At 45.9% G+C, this 20,003-nt stretch overlaps 1 protein-coding gene across 2 annotated transcripts in view; it reads left to right on the forward strand.

Annotated features, from left to right (window-relative positions):
* Lmx1a (LIM homeobox transcription factor 1 alpha) overlaps positions 1 to 18,254 on the forward strand; it is a 152,657-nt gene extending 134,403 nt beyond the window's left edge. For both annotated transcript variants that reach the window (XM_032915584.1, XM_032915583.1), the window contains exons 5-9: positions 8,361 to 8,533; positions 10,570 to 10,647; positions 12,170 to 12,239; positions 15,188 to 15,358; positions 17,112 to 18,254. In XM_032915584.1, the coding sequence (XP_032771475.1) occupies positions 8,361 to 8,533; positions 10,570 to 10,647; positions 12,170 to 12,239; positions 15,188 to 15,358; positions 17,112 to 17,272 (653 nt within the window). In that variant the 3' untranslated portion in view covers positions 17,273 to 18,254. The remainder of the gene's footprint in view (positions 1 to 8,360; positions 8,534 to 10,569; positions 10,648 to 12,169; positions 12,240 to 15,187; positions 15,359 to 17,111) is intronic.
* Positions 18,255 to 20,003: the final 1,749 nt, after the last annotated feature.

Raw genomic sequence — 20,003 nt, forward strand, 5'->3', positions numbered from 1 at the left:
TGTGTGTGTGTGTGTGTGTGTGAGAGAGAGAGAGAGAGAGAGAGAGTAAATTTTGTTTTTTTTCTTTTTTTTTATTAACTTGAAGGAGTAATTAACCCTTTGTTTTTCAGCCTTGCCTGCAAACAATTTAATATTGCTCGGACAGTTAATCCTCCTGAAGACTACTAATTAATGCAATAAAATTGGACTGCTCCAACGAGAGATAGCATTTGGTCCACTGACGCCACTTGCTAAGCCAGAACAAGCACACTCATCCTATTAATATGAGCTAATAGGATGTCATGCACATCACACCCTGTGCCTGATGACCACTGGGCTAATGAGCTTTTATCTAGACTGAGCTGTGAGCCCCAAACAACTGAATTAACTTGTTATGAGCTTCATGGACTCCCCCTTGGAGGCTGGTTGGATGAAAACAGCGCGAGTTACAGGCTCTGTTTAGTACACCCATCCCTGTCTGATTGGAGCGCTTTGCTGCTGAGGAGCAGGGAACTTCTGACACTGCTTCTGCTGTGTGGCAAAGGCACGGGCACAGTTACCATTCCTACTTCTGCTCAGCAGGTCAGAGTGCACGTGGTCCATGGAAAGAAGCAGGAGAGGTGTTAGCCTAAAAAACTATTCAAATGTGCCATTCAATAGTGACTTTCCCCTTCAGGGCTAATACCATCCTGTTTCTCTTCATACCTCCCAATCCCAGGGTCTCCCTTCATGAGTACCAGCCTTCTGAGGAAGGCAGGAGAGGCATCCAGCTGTGGCCAGCAGCCAGAACTCAGGATCACAGACATTGCCCCTTTGGGACCTTCCTGGAAGCCAGAGCAGGATGCCCTGGCTGTGACCTGCCTGGCTCTGACCCTCGTGGCCCCTCTCCCTGTGCTGGCACAGATCCTCCATCTGCAGTGGCTATCTCTGAACAAAGGTGTCTTTCTTGGAACACCCTACCTACAGCCTCACTCAGGCGTGGTTTTTTTTTTTTTGTCTGCTCTGCTCCTGAGATTCTGAGACTCTAGGAGCTGATTGGAGAAAGCTCTTGGGTTTGGCTGAAAGGTCACGTTGGGGAGGGAGGAGAAGGTGGGACTGTGTGAGGAACAGAGCATGATGGGAATTTAAGTGAGCTCTGTCCCTCTGGGACCGAAAAGAATGTCTTCCAGGGTGAACATGGGTAGATGTCTTCTCTCCCAGGGAACCCTCCCGTTCAGGTCTTTCCTTTCGTAACAGCCACATAGCCAGCCGTTTGTCCAGTACCTCACATTTTGCAATCAGGAGGTTTCCTTAGGTCCTCACAGTAGCCTAGAGAGGCTGGACAGGAAGATATGTATGGGGCAAGCGGGGGTCAGAGGGGTAGGGTGAGGGTGGGGTGGGTACAGGGAGTGGACAAAAGGAAGAGAGTTCCAGCTGTGTGCCTCAGACAAGAGATTACTTTCCCCCTCCCCAGCCTCAGTTTAGCGACACACTTCCTGTCTCTCAGGGCTGTGGCAGAAACAGTTCAGGTGTGACAGGATACATTTCAGGTACTAGGTCCTTTTAAAACTATCCTATAGCTGAAGAAACGTTAAGATCAGAGGAGTCTTTGTCCAAGGCTCTTCAGCTGTGTAGGAAAATGGGGGGGGGGGCGGGGTGAAACGTTCATCTCCTTTGGGGTCTCAGTCACTTTGCATCCCTGTGTGTTTCCGAACTAAAAATCCAAGCTGTGTGTCTGTGGACCCAAAGCCTTAGGACTTTTCCTGCACGTGGCTCTGAGCACACATAGGTGTCTGTCATTTCCTGTGCTTGGTTTGCAGGTTAAAAAAACCCCAAACCTCATTTCACCCCCCCTCCCCAAGTGTGTGCTTGGGCGTGGCTCTGCCACCAAGGTCCTGTGTGTATGGTGGCAGGTTCCTGACCCTCTCTGCGGTTGTTCTATAGTAACTGGGGAAAGAGTTTCATGTTATTTTGAGCCATGATGAACCGTGGGTTCAGGACAGGAAGCTCGCATGGAACTGGTGCTTAAATGGTGGACATGTTTTTATTACAAACTGCCAGCCACACAGCAGTTTGGAGGCTAATGGCGGTGCCTTCTATGATCGCAGTGTCCTGTATCCTAACATTTCTCCCTTGGCTGTGGCCATGGAGCCCCTACCTGCAACCAACGCTGATCATCTCTCTGTCAGTAAACCCCAGACAGCTTCTCCATCATATATCCCTCTCCCCGGGGTGAAATGTGCGGCCCCTGTCTGAGGCCGAGGGGCTCCTTCATATCACTGCTCAGGTTCCCCACCTTCCCTCAGTGGAGGATGCTGAGCTCTTTGGGAACACCTGCTTCCATCTTGCGGCTTTTCAAGCCCCGCCCCCTTCACTGCAGGGTTTCTCCGTCCGTTCACTTCTCCCCTTTTCTAACAGTTTTTATTTCCAGTTCCGAGGACTTCAAGCTCTTTTTCTTTTGTGCTCTTACAACCTCCTACTTGTTAACTTTCATACCTCACTATCCTATCCTTTAAGATCTAGGGATCTTTCTTGCCCTTCTTGTCTCCCTCGGCCACCACCCTCACCCCGTGCAGAGTGCACAAGGCGGGGCTGGAGGTGGAGCAGTGCAGTGCGCTAGGAGAGTTTGTGTGAGGAGCCTCCATTCTTGGTTAGTATGTGACTCCCCCACTTACTAGACTGTTTGCTCTCTGGATGTCCTTCCTCCACTGGACATCTTTTGCTGACCTTTTGTCTTACCCGCTCTCTGCACCCATACAGCCTTCAACAAACCCTTTCCTCCCTGAATCTTTCTGGGTGCTGAGTCTCATTTCCTCTGAGCACAAGCTGACTCCTTGCCTCAGTTTGACCCTGTATCACACACAAGGGTGGTTAAACGAGGGTGGTAAACTGATGTTTGAGAACATCGTTTAAACCTCTTGTACCCTCTTTCCTGCTCTCTGTGTCTCTCTCTGTTTCTCATGTGTATGTGGTGTGTATGTTGGGTATGTGTGTGTGCATGCACATGGCTGTGTGTGTGTCCGCTTGTGTGTTTGTGTGTGTGTATGCATGTGTATGTTGTATGTGAGTGTGGTGTGTGCTGGTGAATGTGTGAATGTGTGAATGTGTGTGTGTGTGTGTGCTATGTGTGCTGGTGTGTATATAAGTGTGTGTGTTTATGTGTATATGTATATGTGTTCATGTGTGTATGTGTATGTAGTATGTGTGTGGGGGTGTGCATTCATGTATGTGTATGTGTTGTGTGTGCACACACATGCCTGTGTGTATTTGTGTGTGTGTCCATTTGTGTGTTTATGTGTGTGTATATGCATGTATATGTTGTGAGTATGGTGTATACTAGTGAATGTGTGTATGTGTGTTAATGTGTGTTCATGTATGTACATGTGTTCATGTGCATATGTATCTGTTCATGTGTGTATGCATGTGTATGTAGTGTGTGTTCATGTGTGTATGTATATATATTCATGTGTGTATGTATATGTGTTCATGTGTGTATGTATGTGTATGTATGTGTATGTATGTGTATGTAGTGTGTGTGTGTATGTGTGTGTATGGTATGTGCTGGTACATGTGAAGGACAGAAAACAACTTTTAATGTCATTCTCAGCTGCTGTTCGCCTTGTTACCTAGGCAGGATCTCTCCCTGGCCAGTGAGTTTCAGGAATCCTCCTGTCTCTGCCTCCTCAGCACTGGGATTACTAGTGTGAGTCACAATGCCTTAAACATGGATTCCAAGGGCTTGGACTCAGGTCCTAAGACTTACATGGTGAGCAGTTTGCTGGCTGAGCCATCACCCAGTTCCCTGTCAGATCTTTCGTTTGACCTTTTTCCTGGTGTGAGTTGAGCTGCAAACAGTAGCTGCATGGACTCTGGGTGTCTGAAGACCTGTACTCTCGCCTCTTGGACTTCAAATGCTATTTCGAGTTCATTATATCTTGAGATGAACACTGCTGTTCTCAGGAAGTATAAAATTCCAATCCCCTACAGTGCAAGGCAGTGGCTGAAACAGTTTCCTATATCCTGTCATCATAAGCCTCTCCCTGATCTCTACCTACAGCAAATCTCAGGGCCTTTCTCTACTCCCCCAGCCTGACAGACATTTATGAGGCTCATCACTCAGGAAACACTGGGGCCTGTTCTTGTCTCCTCTCTTCTTGCACAAAGATATTTTGTCTTCCTCCCTCACTCTTACCTCATGGTCCACGGTCTGCTATCTTATACCCTGTTTATGGCTGTTGGGATTTTTCCAACAACCTGAAATGAATCTGCAAGGCCCCACAGGTAGTGCTGCTTGGTCTCCTGGCTGTAAAGTATGGCTGGGTCTTTCATCTGCCATTACTTATATCATAAATGAGTGGGCAGAAAGACAGTGGGGAAACAGCTGCCCTAAACCGGTCCAGACTTAAAAAGAATAAGAAAAGAAGAAAAGAAGGAGGAGGAGGAGGAAGAAAAGGAAGAGGAAGAGAAGGAGGAGGAGGAAGAGGAGGAAGAGGAAGAGGAAGAGAAGGAGGAGGAGGAGGAAGAGGAAGATGAAGAAGAGAAGGAGGAGGAGGAGGAGGAGGAGGAGGAGGAGGTGGAGGAGAGGAGGAGGAGGAGGAGGAAAAGAAAGGCCTGGAGAAGCATGTTCAAACTTGGTGCTAAGCTAGTTCATTTCATTCTGTAGGCTGTACAGAGACACTTATGCTCTGGGCTTCCCCACTAGGAGTCAGATTTATTCTGTGCCTGGGTCTAAATGACCTCCAGGGATGCTAACATTTGTTGTTGGAGAGCTAAGAGTGGTGTTCCTTTCATCTCTGCTGAGGGGTGTCACCTTAAATTATGAGGGATAGCCCCCAGCCTACATCTGGGTGTGGGAGGCTCTGGTAACGAAGGGAAGCTGCTCCCTTCACTGTTCGAAGGTTTTCTACCATCTTCTGCTCCCTGGTACTCTAGTTAGCTCCGGAAGAAATATTCCACGCTGTATATTCTGTGAAGAAGTCTGTGGAGTCTGGGAAGTCTGCTCTGCAGAGAGAAGAGAGTAGCCTTGGTGAATGTCAGAAAGCAGCTTAGAGCACCCCAAGGAAGTCACAGAACATTCCAGGCTGCTAGTATTCACACACCATACCTGGAAGTCACTGAAGGACAGGAATGGGTGGCTTCTGAGATTCCAAATTACTTGCCATTCTGAGTCTTTAAGACTTGACTCACCAGGGGTTGGGGATTTAGCTCAGTGGTAGAGCGCTTGCCTAGGAAGCATAAAGGCCCTGGGTTCGGGTCCCCAGCTCCGAAAAAAAAAAAAAAAAAAAAAAAAAAAAAAAAAGACTTGACTCACCTACACACACCAGGATAAATGGAGGTTCACATTGGTGACTGTTCAGGTGGTAACCTCCCAGTTAAAAACTATGCCTGCTCTTGACCACAGCAAAGAACATATCAGATCCTGCTAGCTATCAATTTCACAGTATACCAGATAAATAGTTCCTCTTGCCTGAGAGTCAGGGCCTAGAGAAATGGGGCATGGGCACAGGATGTGTATGTTTAGATGGACAGGCAGGAAACTGGGTGAGAGTAGGGCAAAGGTCCCTAAACTGAAGTACGCAGACTCTATTTGGCCTGTGTCTGTTGCACAAATGCCTACTGGACACAGGTAAGCCCATGCTTGTGGTTTATGGCTACCCTTAGGCTGTGATGCAGTGCTGGGGTTAGAGGGTGGAGTGTGAACAGAGACCAGAGAGTTGGCAAAGACTACAGGAATTACTCCCAGAAATTTCACGGTTTGCCGAATCCTGTGGAAGGAACGGAACTGTGTAGACCACATTCTACACTGCCTAGAGTACCTAGGCATGCCCACACACATTCTACTCTATCCTAGAGACTGCTAGCATGTAAGGGCTATTATTATTATTAATTATTATTATTTTATCATCACATCATCATCATCATCGTTGTTGTTATTGCTATTATAGATTTTACATCTTCATCAGTTGTAGGATCCAAAGTTTTATTTGCATCAAAAGACATGGGAAATGACTGTCAGAGTCAGACTTACTTTTGAAAGACACTTGCAAACATCATTTTATTGACAAGACTGGCAGATGACAGGTTTCTGAAGATCTCATCACAGCATCAGTTTACTGACTTAGCCCATTCCTAGCTGCCTGCTTTCAGGAGAGCTGCATGTCACTTGGGCTAGCTTGTCAGTCATTCCCGTTTCCTCAGAAGTGTCACTGTAGGATTAGTCGTACCAGAATTTCCTCTTTACCTCCCCCCATTAGGAGTCAGAGGAGTCTCTGACCTGCATTAAGACCGTTCAAGGGTGAATATATACAGATAAGACTTTCTTCTACCTTTAGCCTCTTGGGGGAATCATCTTATTTTACGGAGGCTCTCGCTTTCAATGTTTATTTTCTCCTTGTTCTTCTGCAAACCTCCTAGGAGTGCCTTGAAAACCCTGTGCAGGGCTGGGACTAAGATCAGCTGTGACATCACTCCTGGGAAAGAGTAGCTTCAGAGCTGGAGGATCTAGGAGCATCGCCTTCCTCGTGAGGACTCTGGCGCTAATGCTTCTTAATCTCTCAGGGTCTTTTACTTGTACCTTTGGTGGGGAGCGAGACCTAAGGAGAATATAACCTTTCGGCAGCATATGTTACGCATTACTTGTGTGTTGGGGGTCATGTGAGCCTCTTAGTACATAGCATCGGTGCTTCTGGGACGCCCACGGGGTGGATGTTACTGTCATCAAAATGTAGGGGAGGAAGCCAGCTGGGGGACTGGGAACATGATCTGACTAGCAAAGGCTAACAAAGGGGTGTGAGTGCCTGCCTACCTCAGCCTCCTCTTACTCCAGCGGGTTCACAATTTCTCCTTCATATAAAGGAAATGTTTGGCTCTGGCAGAGTGCCAATTTAGAACTCTGCTCACATCCTAACTAAACAATCGTGCACAAACGGGTCTCCTCTAGAGGAGAGGTAGGAATAAAGAAATGGCATGTGTGGCATGTAACTGCTAGGTCTGTCTCGTGGGCTTCTTAAAAGTAGCCAGAAGGACAGCAACCACCGCAGGGCAAGCCCATGAGGTAAGGGTTTCACTACGGGGAGGGTGGGAAGCTTTCTAAGACCCAGAGATAATAAAGCGTGTCCTTAGTATAGCTTGGAACCACAACTCCCAGCAGCTCTTAAGGTGCAGAGTGAGAAGTAACTAACGGGGCATCTCTTAGACCCCAGAAACAGCCTCTGAGCCTCTGAGAAATACATGTGTGTGAGAGACTTCTTTCTACTTTGGAAATCATTGTCAATTGTATGTCCTGTGAATTCTCAGCTCTAAATGGGACATCTTAATCGACTACCTTCCTACTGGCCAGCCAAGGTTCAGGGAACATCATGGAAGAGGAGACAGAAAGAACGCAAGAGCCAAAGGACAGGAAAAGTGTTGTAAAATGCTGTCCTCTGCACATGACATAGCTGTTACGCTCATGAATTCAGAGTGCCTGTGGTTGACTGCACAAGACCTCTACAAGAGCAAGCCAGTCAAAGGTCTAGGATATATGGAGAGGGAACTCATAAAGCTTCACTCTTAAGTAAGAACTTATTGATAACTGATAACTAGTATGAGAGGGTTCCCTTTTGGAGGTGTGGGCACTGGTAGGTTGCCCATGCTCCAGTAGATGATCACACATGTATGCACTTGTGCATACATGTATGAAATTCTCAGAGAGTAAAAAGGAGAAAGTAACCCAGTGTTATCCTCTGTCTACTGAGTTGATGTAATTCATATTTTTCTTAGGGACTTGCTAACTTTATAGAATGTTGATGAATTGTTTGTGTTACCTGGTTATTCCAAGTCATCTGTGTCTATAGATAACATGATGCTGGGTTTTGATGACCTTTAAAGCAGTAATATTTTCTACCTTGTGATAGTAGCTAAAATGTTTGACATTTCTGGGAAATTATGCCTGAGTCCTTTAGGTCTAGTATTGAAGATTGACATCAAGGAAATCATTCTAGTTTTTGGGCATTGGTTGTGTGCTGAAGAGCATTTTGAATGCCTTACTAATATAGGCTCATTTCATCGCCACAATGATTCCATGGAAGCAAGCTCTCTTACGCTGTGATTCTTCACATGAAAAATGGAATCAGAGATATTAGCTCACTTAAGGCCACACAGTTAAGAAATGTGCAGCCAGGACATCATGCTACGATAAAGCACTGAGGGTAAGTGTGACTGAACTTTCTGGGTCTTGCTTCTGGACTTTAGAAGTGTTTTCTTAGCCTCTTTCTAGAAGCTTTTAGATCAGCATTACATAGGTTATTGCAGTTACACCTAAAGGCATCTTGGGAATGTGGCATCCCAGAGCTTACCAAGGAGCAGCAAACGCTCCACTGGTGCACTAGGGTCTGAGGATACTGTTCTCTGCTTCATTTTAGGCAAAAGTGATGATGAGGAGAGTCTTTGCAAGTCAGCCCACGGGGCAGGGAAAGGAGCATCAGAGGACGGCAAGGACCATAAGCGACCCAAACGTCCCAGAACCATCTTGACCACTCAGCAGAGGAGAGCATTCAAGGCCTCATTTGAAGTATCCTCCAAGCCCTGCAGAAAGGTATACGAGGGGGGTGAAGTCAGGAGAAGGGATCACAGCTTGGCTGTATGCAGCTGGACACATCTGGGATATTAACAGGCTGTGGGGGAGATGTCTGAGTGGGGAATGCTGCTCAGAGTCTGTGACAGTTATGAGCCCTGCAGGAGCTTTCAAAGATAGCTAAGATACAGTTTGGGAAGTAATAGAATCTCCCCCAACTTTCTATGCGCTTGCCAACTCCTGACTAACAAACACCTCCCATTTCACGAAGTGCAACAAGGAACACTAAATAGTAACTAAATCATTGTGATAATAAGTACTAGTTGTGATACAAGCCAGATACCTTAACAAAGATTACAAAAATACAGTAGCTTGCAATGTGTGCTTTTTATGGTCGGGTTTTGGCTTATTCTCCTTGGTGTGGTGACTTGGGGATTGCCTGGATAGAAATTCATTCCTTCCCACGATATTTTCAGTGGAATGGATGTGCTCTGGTTTTTCCACTTACCTAATGATGGGGATTCGGGGTTGTGTTTTGTTGGGACTATTATGAATAGGGGGGTCTTGTGAACATTTATAGAAAATTACTCATGGATTCAATGAAATAGTATTTTCTTTTCATGTCACATTTCAGAGGAGAGCAAGATAAGGCTGGGAGGGTAGTTCTGTTATCCACCACCTAGGTCCCAACAGTTGCTCCAGTTGTCCGCATTTTCCCAGCCACCATGGTGGGGACAGCAGAAGTAGTGAGTAAGCACCTGCCACTTTGAGGACATTCTGGAGGTTTGTGTCCACCCGTTTATGCATCTCCTGTCCACAGGGTAGGGGAAGAATTTGGTATTTGTTGAGCAGTATTATATTCTGTTACAACTTTGATCTTGAAAAAGATTTACCCATAGACTCTTCTCTTGTCTTCGCCACTCCCTACACTCTGTGGGAGGTACAGGTAGGTAGTGAAATATCCCTAATAGGCTTACACATGGACCAATTACAGTGAGAAGGACACAAGTATACGCAAGTGTCACACAGGGAGAAAGCTATAGCAACGTAACAGAGAGGCTGCCAGGAGCTATGGGGAAGGGGAAACCCATTTCATCTGGGTATCTACCAGGCTTTATGGATCAAGTGGCTTCTGGTCTGAGGCTCTGGGGCATGGGTAGGGTTTCAACAGGTGCAAGAGCCCCTGTGTCCACTTATGCTGACTTAGTTGATGTTCACGCCTCAGCTACCTACCCTACTCATCTTACTTCTGAGCTTCAGCCCAATTTCATGGTCATGGCGATGTGTTTCCTGCAGCCTCCATTTGGTTGACTCATTCAGGCTCTTTTAGTTCATCTTCCCTGGAGTCTGTCAGGTAGGGGTGATGTCTTGGAGTCCCTCTCACTATCATACCAGTCCCTCACCATATGCCTGGATGGCTTAGACAGCCAAACACATCTCTTTGTTATCTGGATCCTACCTGTCCTCATCTCTATATGACCCCAGTGCATTTACCAGTATTAGAGTTGTTCACCTGGCTCTGCTCGATTCCAGATAGCCCTCATGTTTTATATACACCAGCCCTGGAAGGACTTACTCAAAAAATTAGTGAGCATAAATATTCAGAAAACAGAGTTAGTTGGACAAAGGTGAAAATTTAAGTCAATGAGAAGACAGGAGGACAAGAGAGAACCATCTGTTCTGCAAAGAGATTTTCACTTTAGTTTTCCTTAAGTCAATGAAAGCGTATGAAAACCTACCACTGAAGAGAAGTCAACTCCAGTAGATCATATCAAGATGTAACTTAAGAGTACAAGAAACCCAAAGTTCCTCCTGGGAATGGGCATCTAGCTTGTGAATGATGCCTTCTCTGCCAGAAAGAGAGCATAACCTTGTGTTTGAGAATATTTGAACATCAATCATGAACTAGTCTCTACTTAGCAATGTGACCTATGCCCCCCGCCTGACACCACCCAGGAAATGGTGTACCTCCTACTCTAAGAAGTCAGTGTGTGTGTGTGTGTGTGTGTGTGTGTGTGTGTGTGTGTTTTATACTTATGTGTTTAATTTTCTTCAAGGTGAGGGAGACTCTGGCTGCGGAGACAGGACTGAGTGTCCGTGTGGTTCAGGTGTGGTTCCAGAACCAGCGAGCCAAGGTAATCTGCTTCTCACTTTCATCTGTCTTTGTCTTACTGGTTTCTTCCACCAACAGCAGATGGGCTTTGGCCTTACTGTCAGCCTTTTTAAACTAACTTAGTGGGCTCTCTTGATTAAAAAGCAACAACCATCAGTGATTATTTCAGCCAGAGCGTCCCCGCAGAAGGTAGAAACAAAGTGTTTGTTAGTGAAACAGTTTTTGTCATGGCGGGTGGGATGAATGTGTTCACTCCCAGCTTGTGGTGTCTGGCCTCTCTGACTCCAACCAAACCACCTTACTGTCCTAGGTAACAAACAAGTCCTGGGTTACTTATTTTCCTCCTAACTCTAAAAATATACATGTCCTGGCCATTTTACCAGGATCTTGGTTTTTATTTATCCTTCTGTCTTTCATGTATGCTCATGTATAGGTGTGTACATGGAAGTGTGTGTATTTACATGAAGGCCAGAGGTCTTCAGGATAGTAATTCACCTTAGTTTTTGTTCTTTTGAAAAGAATGTCTCACTGGGACCTGGAATCCCTCAATTATGATAATTCTGGGGGCCAGGCAACCCCCAGGACCTTCTTTGTCTTCATTCCTCAGCACTTGAGTAACAGAGTGCACACCAATACCCTGACTTTTTGCCTGAGTTCTTAAACATTGAACTCAGGACGCTGTGCTTACTTAGCAGCACTTTGCAAGCTGAGCTATCTTCCCAGTCCTTAGATGGTGATAAATCACCCTCTCAGTAGGTCACAATTCTGCAGCAGAGTTCCTCAGATCAGGCTGTGTTGCTGTTCCGTCAACAGAAGACTTCATGCTGCAGCGTCTGTTAGAGAGCTCATGGGATGTGCGCTCACAAAGCAGGAGCACACTGACAACTCCTGGGGGATTTTCTGGCAAAGGAATTCACTCTTCTAGTATATCACACATGCACACGTGTGCACAAGCACATGCTAGTGCAGCAAATATTAAGATCTCACTGAATGCTAATGCTTCCCAGAACACAAGTTGGGTAAAAATACACTGGGTGAAAGGGCTGCTTTGCTGAACGAGCTTCTGATCTAGAGGTATGGATCTCACAGGAAATGCCACAAACACAGGGCCGGCAGATAGGAAGGAGGTAAAAGAGTGTCTGGGCTCATCCCAAGTCTCACCCACTGGGCAGTCCATACTTCACAACTATTTGAGACCATGAAACACATATCCGCATACTTACTGCCTCACACGAGAAAACAGCATGTGGTCCTTACTGGGAAGAAGTTTGTTTCTGAGAAGCCAGGTTGAGCTTTGCTGTATCTCTGCCAGCTGCAGCCTTAGGAGCTTCAAACTAGGAGAGCCCTTGCCACTAATCATCTGAGTCACGGTGCTACACCTAATGTGTGTTTCCTGGACAGAGTCAAAGCTGAGGGATCGCTTCCTCTACTCTAGAAACAGTCCTTTCACCAAAGGGTAAAGGTCACACCCTTTCTGCTCTCCCTTGTCATATGGACCCAACCCAGGCCCCTGGCTTCTAATCCTGTGGTCCTCTCCTCTTCAGATGAAGAAGCTGGCCCGGCGACAGCAGCAACAGCAACAGGATCAACAGAACACCCAGAGGCTGAGTTCTGGTAAGCTGGTGGCTCTTTCCAGCCAGTCCCCACTGTACCCCAAGTTCCTCCTACCTGAGGCCTTCAAATGAAGCTCTTTGAGTGATGTATCCCGATCAGTGACATTCATCCACACTGGTTTGAGAGATGATCAATTTAAGTGAAGACTGGACTGTAGGTCACTTGTGACAGCATTGAGGGCACTTGAGCTGCACATCAAGAACAGTCGGTTAAGTTCATTGTCTGGACCACGTCAGTGTCAGGACCATGTGCAGAGGCAAAGGCATGTCTGGTTTCTCTTCTTACCCAGTCCTTCTCATCTGAAGCAAATCCACTTTCTAAAAGATACTCCTGACTTAGCCCCCTCGTGTCTTTCTGTCACTTTGGTAAATTTCATGGGATAATAAATGTAAAAGGAATAAATGTTTATTTAGGCTCATGATTCCCAAGGGTCTCAGTTTATAACTGCTTGGCATGTTGCTTTAGGGCTTATGGTGAGACAGAGCATCATAGCAGAAGTGTGTGTTGGAAATCTGTTCAGCTCAGGCTGGTCAGGAAGCTGAAAGAGAAAACAGAGCCTTAGAAATGGTGGCATAAATGTACATTGTAGGGCCCAGCACTGAAACAGTCACTTATCCTCAACATCTTGAGTAGCCACAAGTCTCTTTCACTCGCTGTCATTCACTACATAGAGAAGCTTCATTGGTGATGTCTGAGAGTGTCATTTGCCGGTGGGTACAGACAAATCTTTAATGTGCAGTTTGATGTCATATCAATCTAGCTAGAGAACGGTAGTCAGTTTCCCAGTGGGGCCTATGACCTCAGCCAGTTTCCTTTCTAATAGGCTTATAGTATGAGGTATACATTTTCTCCAATGCAGTGAACTTCAAATCCAACCTGAGAGCAATAGTTACCCTGTAATAGTCATGCCATTCTAGTGACAGTCATACACTACACACAGCATCATAGTTACAGGATTCACAGCTGGGCGGGGCTAGTGATGAATCCCCCCCCAGTAGACCACATAGCACCTTTTAGCACTATGAAAGCCACCCAGCAGGGAGGAAGCTTCCAGCTCATTCCCAGCTTGATTTCTCTATATCTTGTTGTTAAGGTATTTGAATATCTGATGTTTCCTGCAACATAATACTGTCATCTAGTTTTAAGGGCTACCAAGAGGAATACCAAAAGCTTATACTGTTTGAGGAGGTTCTGGGGCCTCCCTGACCAACGATTAGGAAGGTGCCCCATGTCTGGCAGTGGAATTCCTATTTACTAAACAAAAAATGACTTCGAAGAGCAGTAGCACCTGGTCATGCAGGATAGCTAGGTTTCCACATTCTTTTCTCATAAATATTAAAATTTGATTAACCCTTTCTGTGTCCTCATGATCCTCCATCCCTGATGGCCATTTCTGCTTAAACCTTTCCATCCTAGAATTCCCTCCTTTTCCCCCATCATTTGTCTTTTTGCTTACCCTCTTCCCTTAAGTCAGCTCTGCTCCCCGACCCCATGGTACCTTTGTAGTTTCTTGGCTTGTACAGGTGCTACAAGTCACACACACACAGAGATCTAAATATTCAAGGAGAATAGGAAGTCTTAAATTCTGTTCTTAGATCTACCCCACTACAAAGTTATTTGATCTCAGACCAACCCATGTTTCCATGTAATTATGCTGTAGGATGTATGCATCTACAAAGAGGGGCGATCACGCCTGCTACCTTTGTCACAGAGAGTCCCTGCAGCCTTTCAAGAAGGTTGTAGATATGAAGATCAGAGGGATGTCAATTGACTACATGTAAACCAACAAACTCAGGAGAAAACTGAACCATGGATCATGAAAACACACAGATAGTACTTAGGACTCTGCTTAAAGACTTCTTAGGGCAGCTACTAGACTGTACTAAAGAGAGTAGGAGCCAGAGGGAAGTACCATTACTAGGAGTTCGTAGAGCGATGCTCATATTGAGGATGAAGTAGCAGGAATGATTTCTTCTTTTCATAAATTTTTGTACATATGTGTAGCAGGTTGCAAGTGGAGAACACGCCCACTTTCACGGAATCTTTGTATCAACCCTGTGATATCAGCTGGTCCAGTATCAGGAGTCTCACTTGACTGATGAGCATGCAATGGGTTATTTTAGGAAATATCCATCCCCTCAAGTGGCTGTCAAGCCTATACAGTGTCCTAACATTCAGCTTCCAAGCCTGCACCTCCGTCCTCCACTGTCATGGGCTTTGGTAGGGACAGGCTGAGAAGCACTGACACCACCTCATTTCTTCCTTGTTAGTAGATGAGCAAACTAAACGCCAGGGAAGTAAAATTTATGTAGCCACACTCACACAGCTTGCTCAGTCACACGCCTCTAAGGTGGTCTGCCGAGTGTCTTACAAAGTACTGTCTATCTAAGCTGTTTGGGAATCGCCTCCATCACGAGATAGAAGTGAGCGGGAGTCTGACATCCAAAGCTGCATTGGAAAGAATGCAGTGGTTCCTCTCAGCCCAACCTTCTCAGAATATATTATATACATGGATGAAATTATCAAAGAAAAAATGGACCAGCTAACAAACAAACAAACAAACAAACAAACAGAGACAGGGGAGTTCCTCTCAGTCCCACCCTCTTAGAATATATTATATACATGGATGAAATTGTCAAAGAAAAAAAATAAATGAACAAACAAATAGATTGGATAGTTCCTCTTAGCCTTCAACCTTTCAGAACACATGAATGAAGCCGTCAAAGGACAACTTAAGGAAATAAAATAATATGAATAGAATAATAGAATAATATGCTGGTTCTGACTCGGGCCCGCTTGGGTCACTTACTCTGGTGTTGGAGGGAGCTGTAGGCTGCCATGCCATGAGAATCATAAACATTAGACATCACTAGTCGGGGGTGAGCAGTCTTTTGGGTTCTGGGATGCCAGTTGAAAATGACCTGTCTCCTCCTTTTTTTGTTCCCCAGCTCAGACAAATGGTAGTGGCAATGCTGGCATGGAAGGGATCATGAACCCCTATACAACGTTGCCCACCCCACAGCAACTGCTGGCCATTGAACAGAGCGTCTACAACTCTGACCCCTTCCGACAGGGTCTCACCCCACCCCAGATGCCTGGAGATCACATGCACCCCTATGGTAAGAGGGACTCAATCCTCAGAGGTCCCTCTCGGTCTGCTCGTGTGAGCTTCTCATCTTTCTTAAGCACATCTACGCAGTTCCCAGAGACTTGCTCAATTACCAAATATGAATGTGTCCCACAAAATATTGCTGACATCATCTGCCTGATGATGTGCAGAGGATTCCTGAGCACGTTCTTTGGTGACATTTCCATGTGTCATCAGTTTCGAGGCTTCTTTGTTGAGCCTTTCCTTGTCCACCTTGCCAGTTAGGGCAATGCTCAAGGGATGTGTCCTGGAGCCTCTAGTGGGATGGGTGAATGAGTGTAGGGTCCCAAGGTCATTTCATGTTTACATTAGGAAAGGCAGTGTGGGACTTACACTCTATGTGACTTAATATGTGATACGGCATGCCCTAAGTCATCCTGATGATTATACAATAAAGTTTGGTTCAGCGTCTTGTAAAATTTAGTAGCAGAGATGTAAGGTGTTCACTCTGCCAACTTCTGTCCTTTAGTTAATATTTCTTGTTGGTCAGGAATGGGACCAATTGGTAAGATGCTTCTAACACATACATGAGGACAAAAGTTCAGATAACCAGCATCCATGTTAAAATTAGACATGGCTACAAATATCTGTAGCCCCGTGCCTGAGGAGAGTACAGAGGCAGGCGCGTCCATGGAGTTTGCTGGCCAGCCAGTCTTACCAAACTTGCGGCATTCAAGAATGAGGAGGAGACCAGCTGAGGAAGATATCGGACATTAGCTTTTGTCCTCTACATGCACACACTCAAACATGTACCCAACACACACACACACACACACACACACACACACACACACACACACACACTCACACACACCACAAATTTGTTGTTAAAGTCACCTTTACTTTGGTCTATCCCAGCTTCAGCAAACACCATGGTGTTTGTGGACCCTCACTGTCCAACCTCAGGAACACATACATTCTAGGTTTGTACCTGTGTCCATCCCATTGATGCCCTTCCCTTTCCTCTTTAGAAGACACGTGTCACACTCAAACCATCTTCACTCTGCTACATCGGAAACCAGGGCAGATGCGGTTTTGTTGTTCATTTTGCAAATCATTGTGTCTATGACCTTCAACAAAATGAACAATTAAATCTCAGTGATAAGTTTTGGGCCCTTGCTTCTGCTTCTCCAGGTGAATTGAAGTGCAGGTACACCCTGCCAGGTTCAATTGTAATGGTACCTCAGCTGTGGTACAGTGTGACCTCCTGGCCTCTAACCAGGGTACAGTTGAGGTCAGGTGCCTAACCTTCCTTTGTCGTGATGTGGGAATCTAGGAGACAGAAAAACCTTGGTATTTCCCTGCTTTTTGAAATGACTGATGTTACCAGCAAGATCAGAACTTGAAGAATCCATGTTCATTTCTTACCATCAGTCCTTGAGGTGCCTTTTGTGAGGCCACGGACATTCAGGATCCCTGTCTAAGTCCCTTCAGCCTTTGGTGATGAGCCTACCCCATGTTCTCTGTGTAGATACCCTCACTGTTCATAACTTAGCTCACATGGCTTAATGCTTTACCAACCTTGGGCATGAGCTCTTAATGAGACTCCAGACCCAGCATTGTAATCTTTATACTTTTGTGTGTAGTTGTTCCCACCCCAAGCCTCAACACTTAGTAGGTTCTCATCCCTGGGATGTATTCAAACACTCGTTCAGCTAATTTCCTAACACACAAGAGTGTTATTTCTTCCAGACCCTCATGCCCATGTTCCATCTTCCTTTCAGGTGCTGAACCTCTTTTCCATGACCTGGATAGTGACGACACATCTCTCAGTAACCTGGGCGACTGCTTCCTGGCAACCTCAGAAGCTGGACCCCTGCAGTCCAGAGTGGGAAACCCCATCGACCATCTGTATTCCATGCAGAATTCCTATTTCACCTCTTGAGTCTTCTCCTAGAGTGTTGTGGCTGGGCTCCCATGCGGAAGAACCATACTGTGTGAGGGATTGCTGACTTTAGGATGGGGAGGCCAGAGAAGAGGTGGGCTGGGGAGGGAGGTTTGTTGGAGATGCTGTCGTTTAATTATATGGTGTAGCTCAGCATTTCCAAAGACTGAATACGTTATGGATCGCATAGTTTAATGTTTCTAATAAGAATCTTAGTGTTAGATATGAAGATGTGTTTATCATTAAGGACAGGGTCTTTTAATATAGATATTCTCAAGCAAACTAGATATCTAGGGACTCCCAACAGCTTCCCGCCATCCCGGAGAAGTGCTTGTCAAGAGGTGCCGTATGTCTATTCATCTACACACCAATAGACAGACAGATAGGTGTGTGTGTGTGTGTGTGTGTGTGTAAAACCTTTCATACTTTATCATCAAAGTTTATTCCTAATTATAACAGACACCAACTGTACAGCAAAAGTAACTTTATTTTCAGTGTGAACTATATTTAAGGAAATGCTTGATGCACTTAAGTTATAAAATGAGATAATTTACTTTTATAAACTTTATTTTTAGTTGGGAGAGACTCATCGGCAGGGCAGAGAGGGCTACTCCACCTGGCCCCAAAGCTTTGAGTGCTTGAGTTCGTTCTGTGACCCTAGCTTCATTGAGGGCTAGAATGTAACTCCCGATGGCAGGCAGCATGCTATAACGAACTCATGCTCACTCTGGTGTCAAGTCACCGGGCCTGAACGCAATTGTAAGCTTATTGGTACGGGACTGTTGGGTAGCATCTGCAAGGTTGTCTCGACCCCCCAGATTCAGCCTCGATGAGTGTGGATGAAGTTGATAGCCACACCTACCTCCCTCTCTATGAGTGTGGATGAGGTGGATGCCACACCTACCTCCCTGGGGACACTAAGGCTCCACACCAGGACATGACTGAGGGTGAAACAAAAATAAATCTGATATGATTTAAAGTATAACCGGATCATGTACCTGATGGTAGAGGATACCTGGGGTCACAGAGCAGGAAGTTCCGGTACCCCAAGTCCTATCTCTCTGCACAGCCCACATAGCCACATGACAGAGACACAGCTCCGAGGGGGTGGAGACAACACTCCATCTGAGAAGGTGGGAGAGGCATGGTAGATGGAATTCTAGAGCAAGTGTTGACTTGCACATATGTTTTTTTTATTATTTTGTTTTGTTCTTTTTAAAAAGTCATTTAAAAATGACTGTACACATCCCAAAAGCCGGAATTACTTGTGATCTCTGTTTGTCTCTTTCTTGAGGGCCCATAGTCTACAAGGTCTGCTCATAAACAACCTCATGGAGTTCATAGAAGCAGAGGGGACCAGGCAGGTACCCAGGGCTCTTCCTTTCAACTCCCTTTGCTGACCCTGAGCACAGGAAGACCCAGCAGCCATTGTACACAGGGACAATTCCATGCCCCGATCTCCAATTATGGTGCTAGGATGGGATCTTCTGTGTTAGAATTCTCTGGGGAAGCAGAATGAGTAGGGGGAAGACAGAAGGACTCCACTGAGAGGGCTGTGACAGGCATGCCTGGGGACGTCATCAGAGCCATGAACATGCCCACCTATCCACTTCATTCTCTGCAAGGCCAGAGGAAGCATGTCCCTTAGTGGTAGAGTGTGTGTTGTGTGATTTTTGTGCTCTTCTTTATAATTTATACAAACCATCGGGAAACCCGAACCAGTCTGTCGACTGAGAATGAGGCAGGCGCAGGTGGCACGGACGGTGTCTGTGTGGCTGATTGGTTGGAGAATGTAGCAGATATTATGTGAATGAAAGCAAACAGAGATCCTTAATTCTACTCTCTAATGACATACCGAGATGAAATTAAAAGCCTCTTACAAATGAGTCATTGTTTATTTGGGGGAGTATGGTAGGCAGGGAACGGGGAGGGGGACATGGGAGTTTCTTCCATGGGGATGTGAGTTTCTTCTGCAGAGGCATGGGGATGTGCTTGTGGTGAAACTACAAGCTTAAAGGGAAGGGAAGCCTTTAGCTAAGACGGATAAGGTCCTAAAGCCGCCCCTCTTCTTCCGAGAGGTTCTGGAATGTTCCATCCTTGCTGTAGAGGTCTCTCACGACAGAGATTGCAGCACACAGTGTGTGCCCTTAGCTTTGACTCATCGTGGGGGCCTGCTGAAGAAGCAGTATTTCTCCTGTAGGGCTTGACACAAATGCCTGACAGAATGGGAGAGCAGAGCAGCAGCCCATGCACCATGGTTCCCTGACAGAGTCTCCCAGAGTTCTTAGCAATTTTACGTTTAGAGTTTTTACTAACATGGAAGAGAGTTTGTGCTAAAAGATGCCTCTCTAGTGCTCTGAGGTGTCTTTGCTCATGGCTCCCAAGTTTTCGCTGGGGACTGGTTATCTCTGACCTGTGTTCTCTCCTTCCAACTCTGAGCAGACCTGTTTAGATTCAACTCATTAGGTGCTGTTTGGCCCTTGAACAAGGAACTTCACTCTGCTGAGCTGATTCCTCATAGAGTGACAGAGATGATACTTGTCACCATCTTCAGGGTGAAGGGGCAGTGAGTATGGCCTACGAAGCTAAGGAATGGGTTGACTGTTCTCAGGACCTGATCAATGATGAGTGGCCTATGGAAGTCTCAGGCTATCGCTGAAGAAAACGGAGAAGATGCTGGCCCATCTGAGCTGAAGGCAATCTTCTGTAGCTCTCACCAGATGGGTATCTG

Source organism: Rattus rattus, chromosome 10 (genome assembly GCF_011064425.1).
Source record: "Rattus rattus isolate New Zealand chromosome 10, Rrattus_CSIRO_v1, whole genome shotgun sequence".
In the NCBI taxonomy this organism is placed as follows: domain Eukaryota; kingdom Metazoa; phylum Chordata; class Mammalia; order Rodentia; family Muridae; genus Rattus; species Rattus rattus.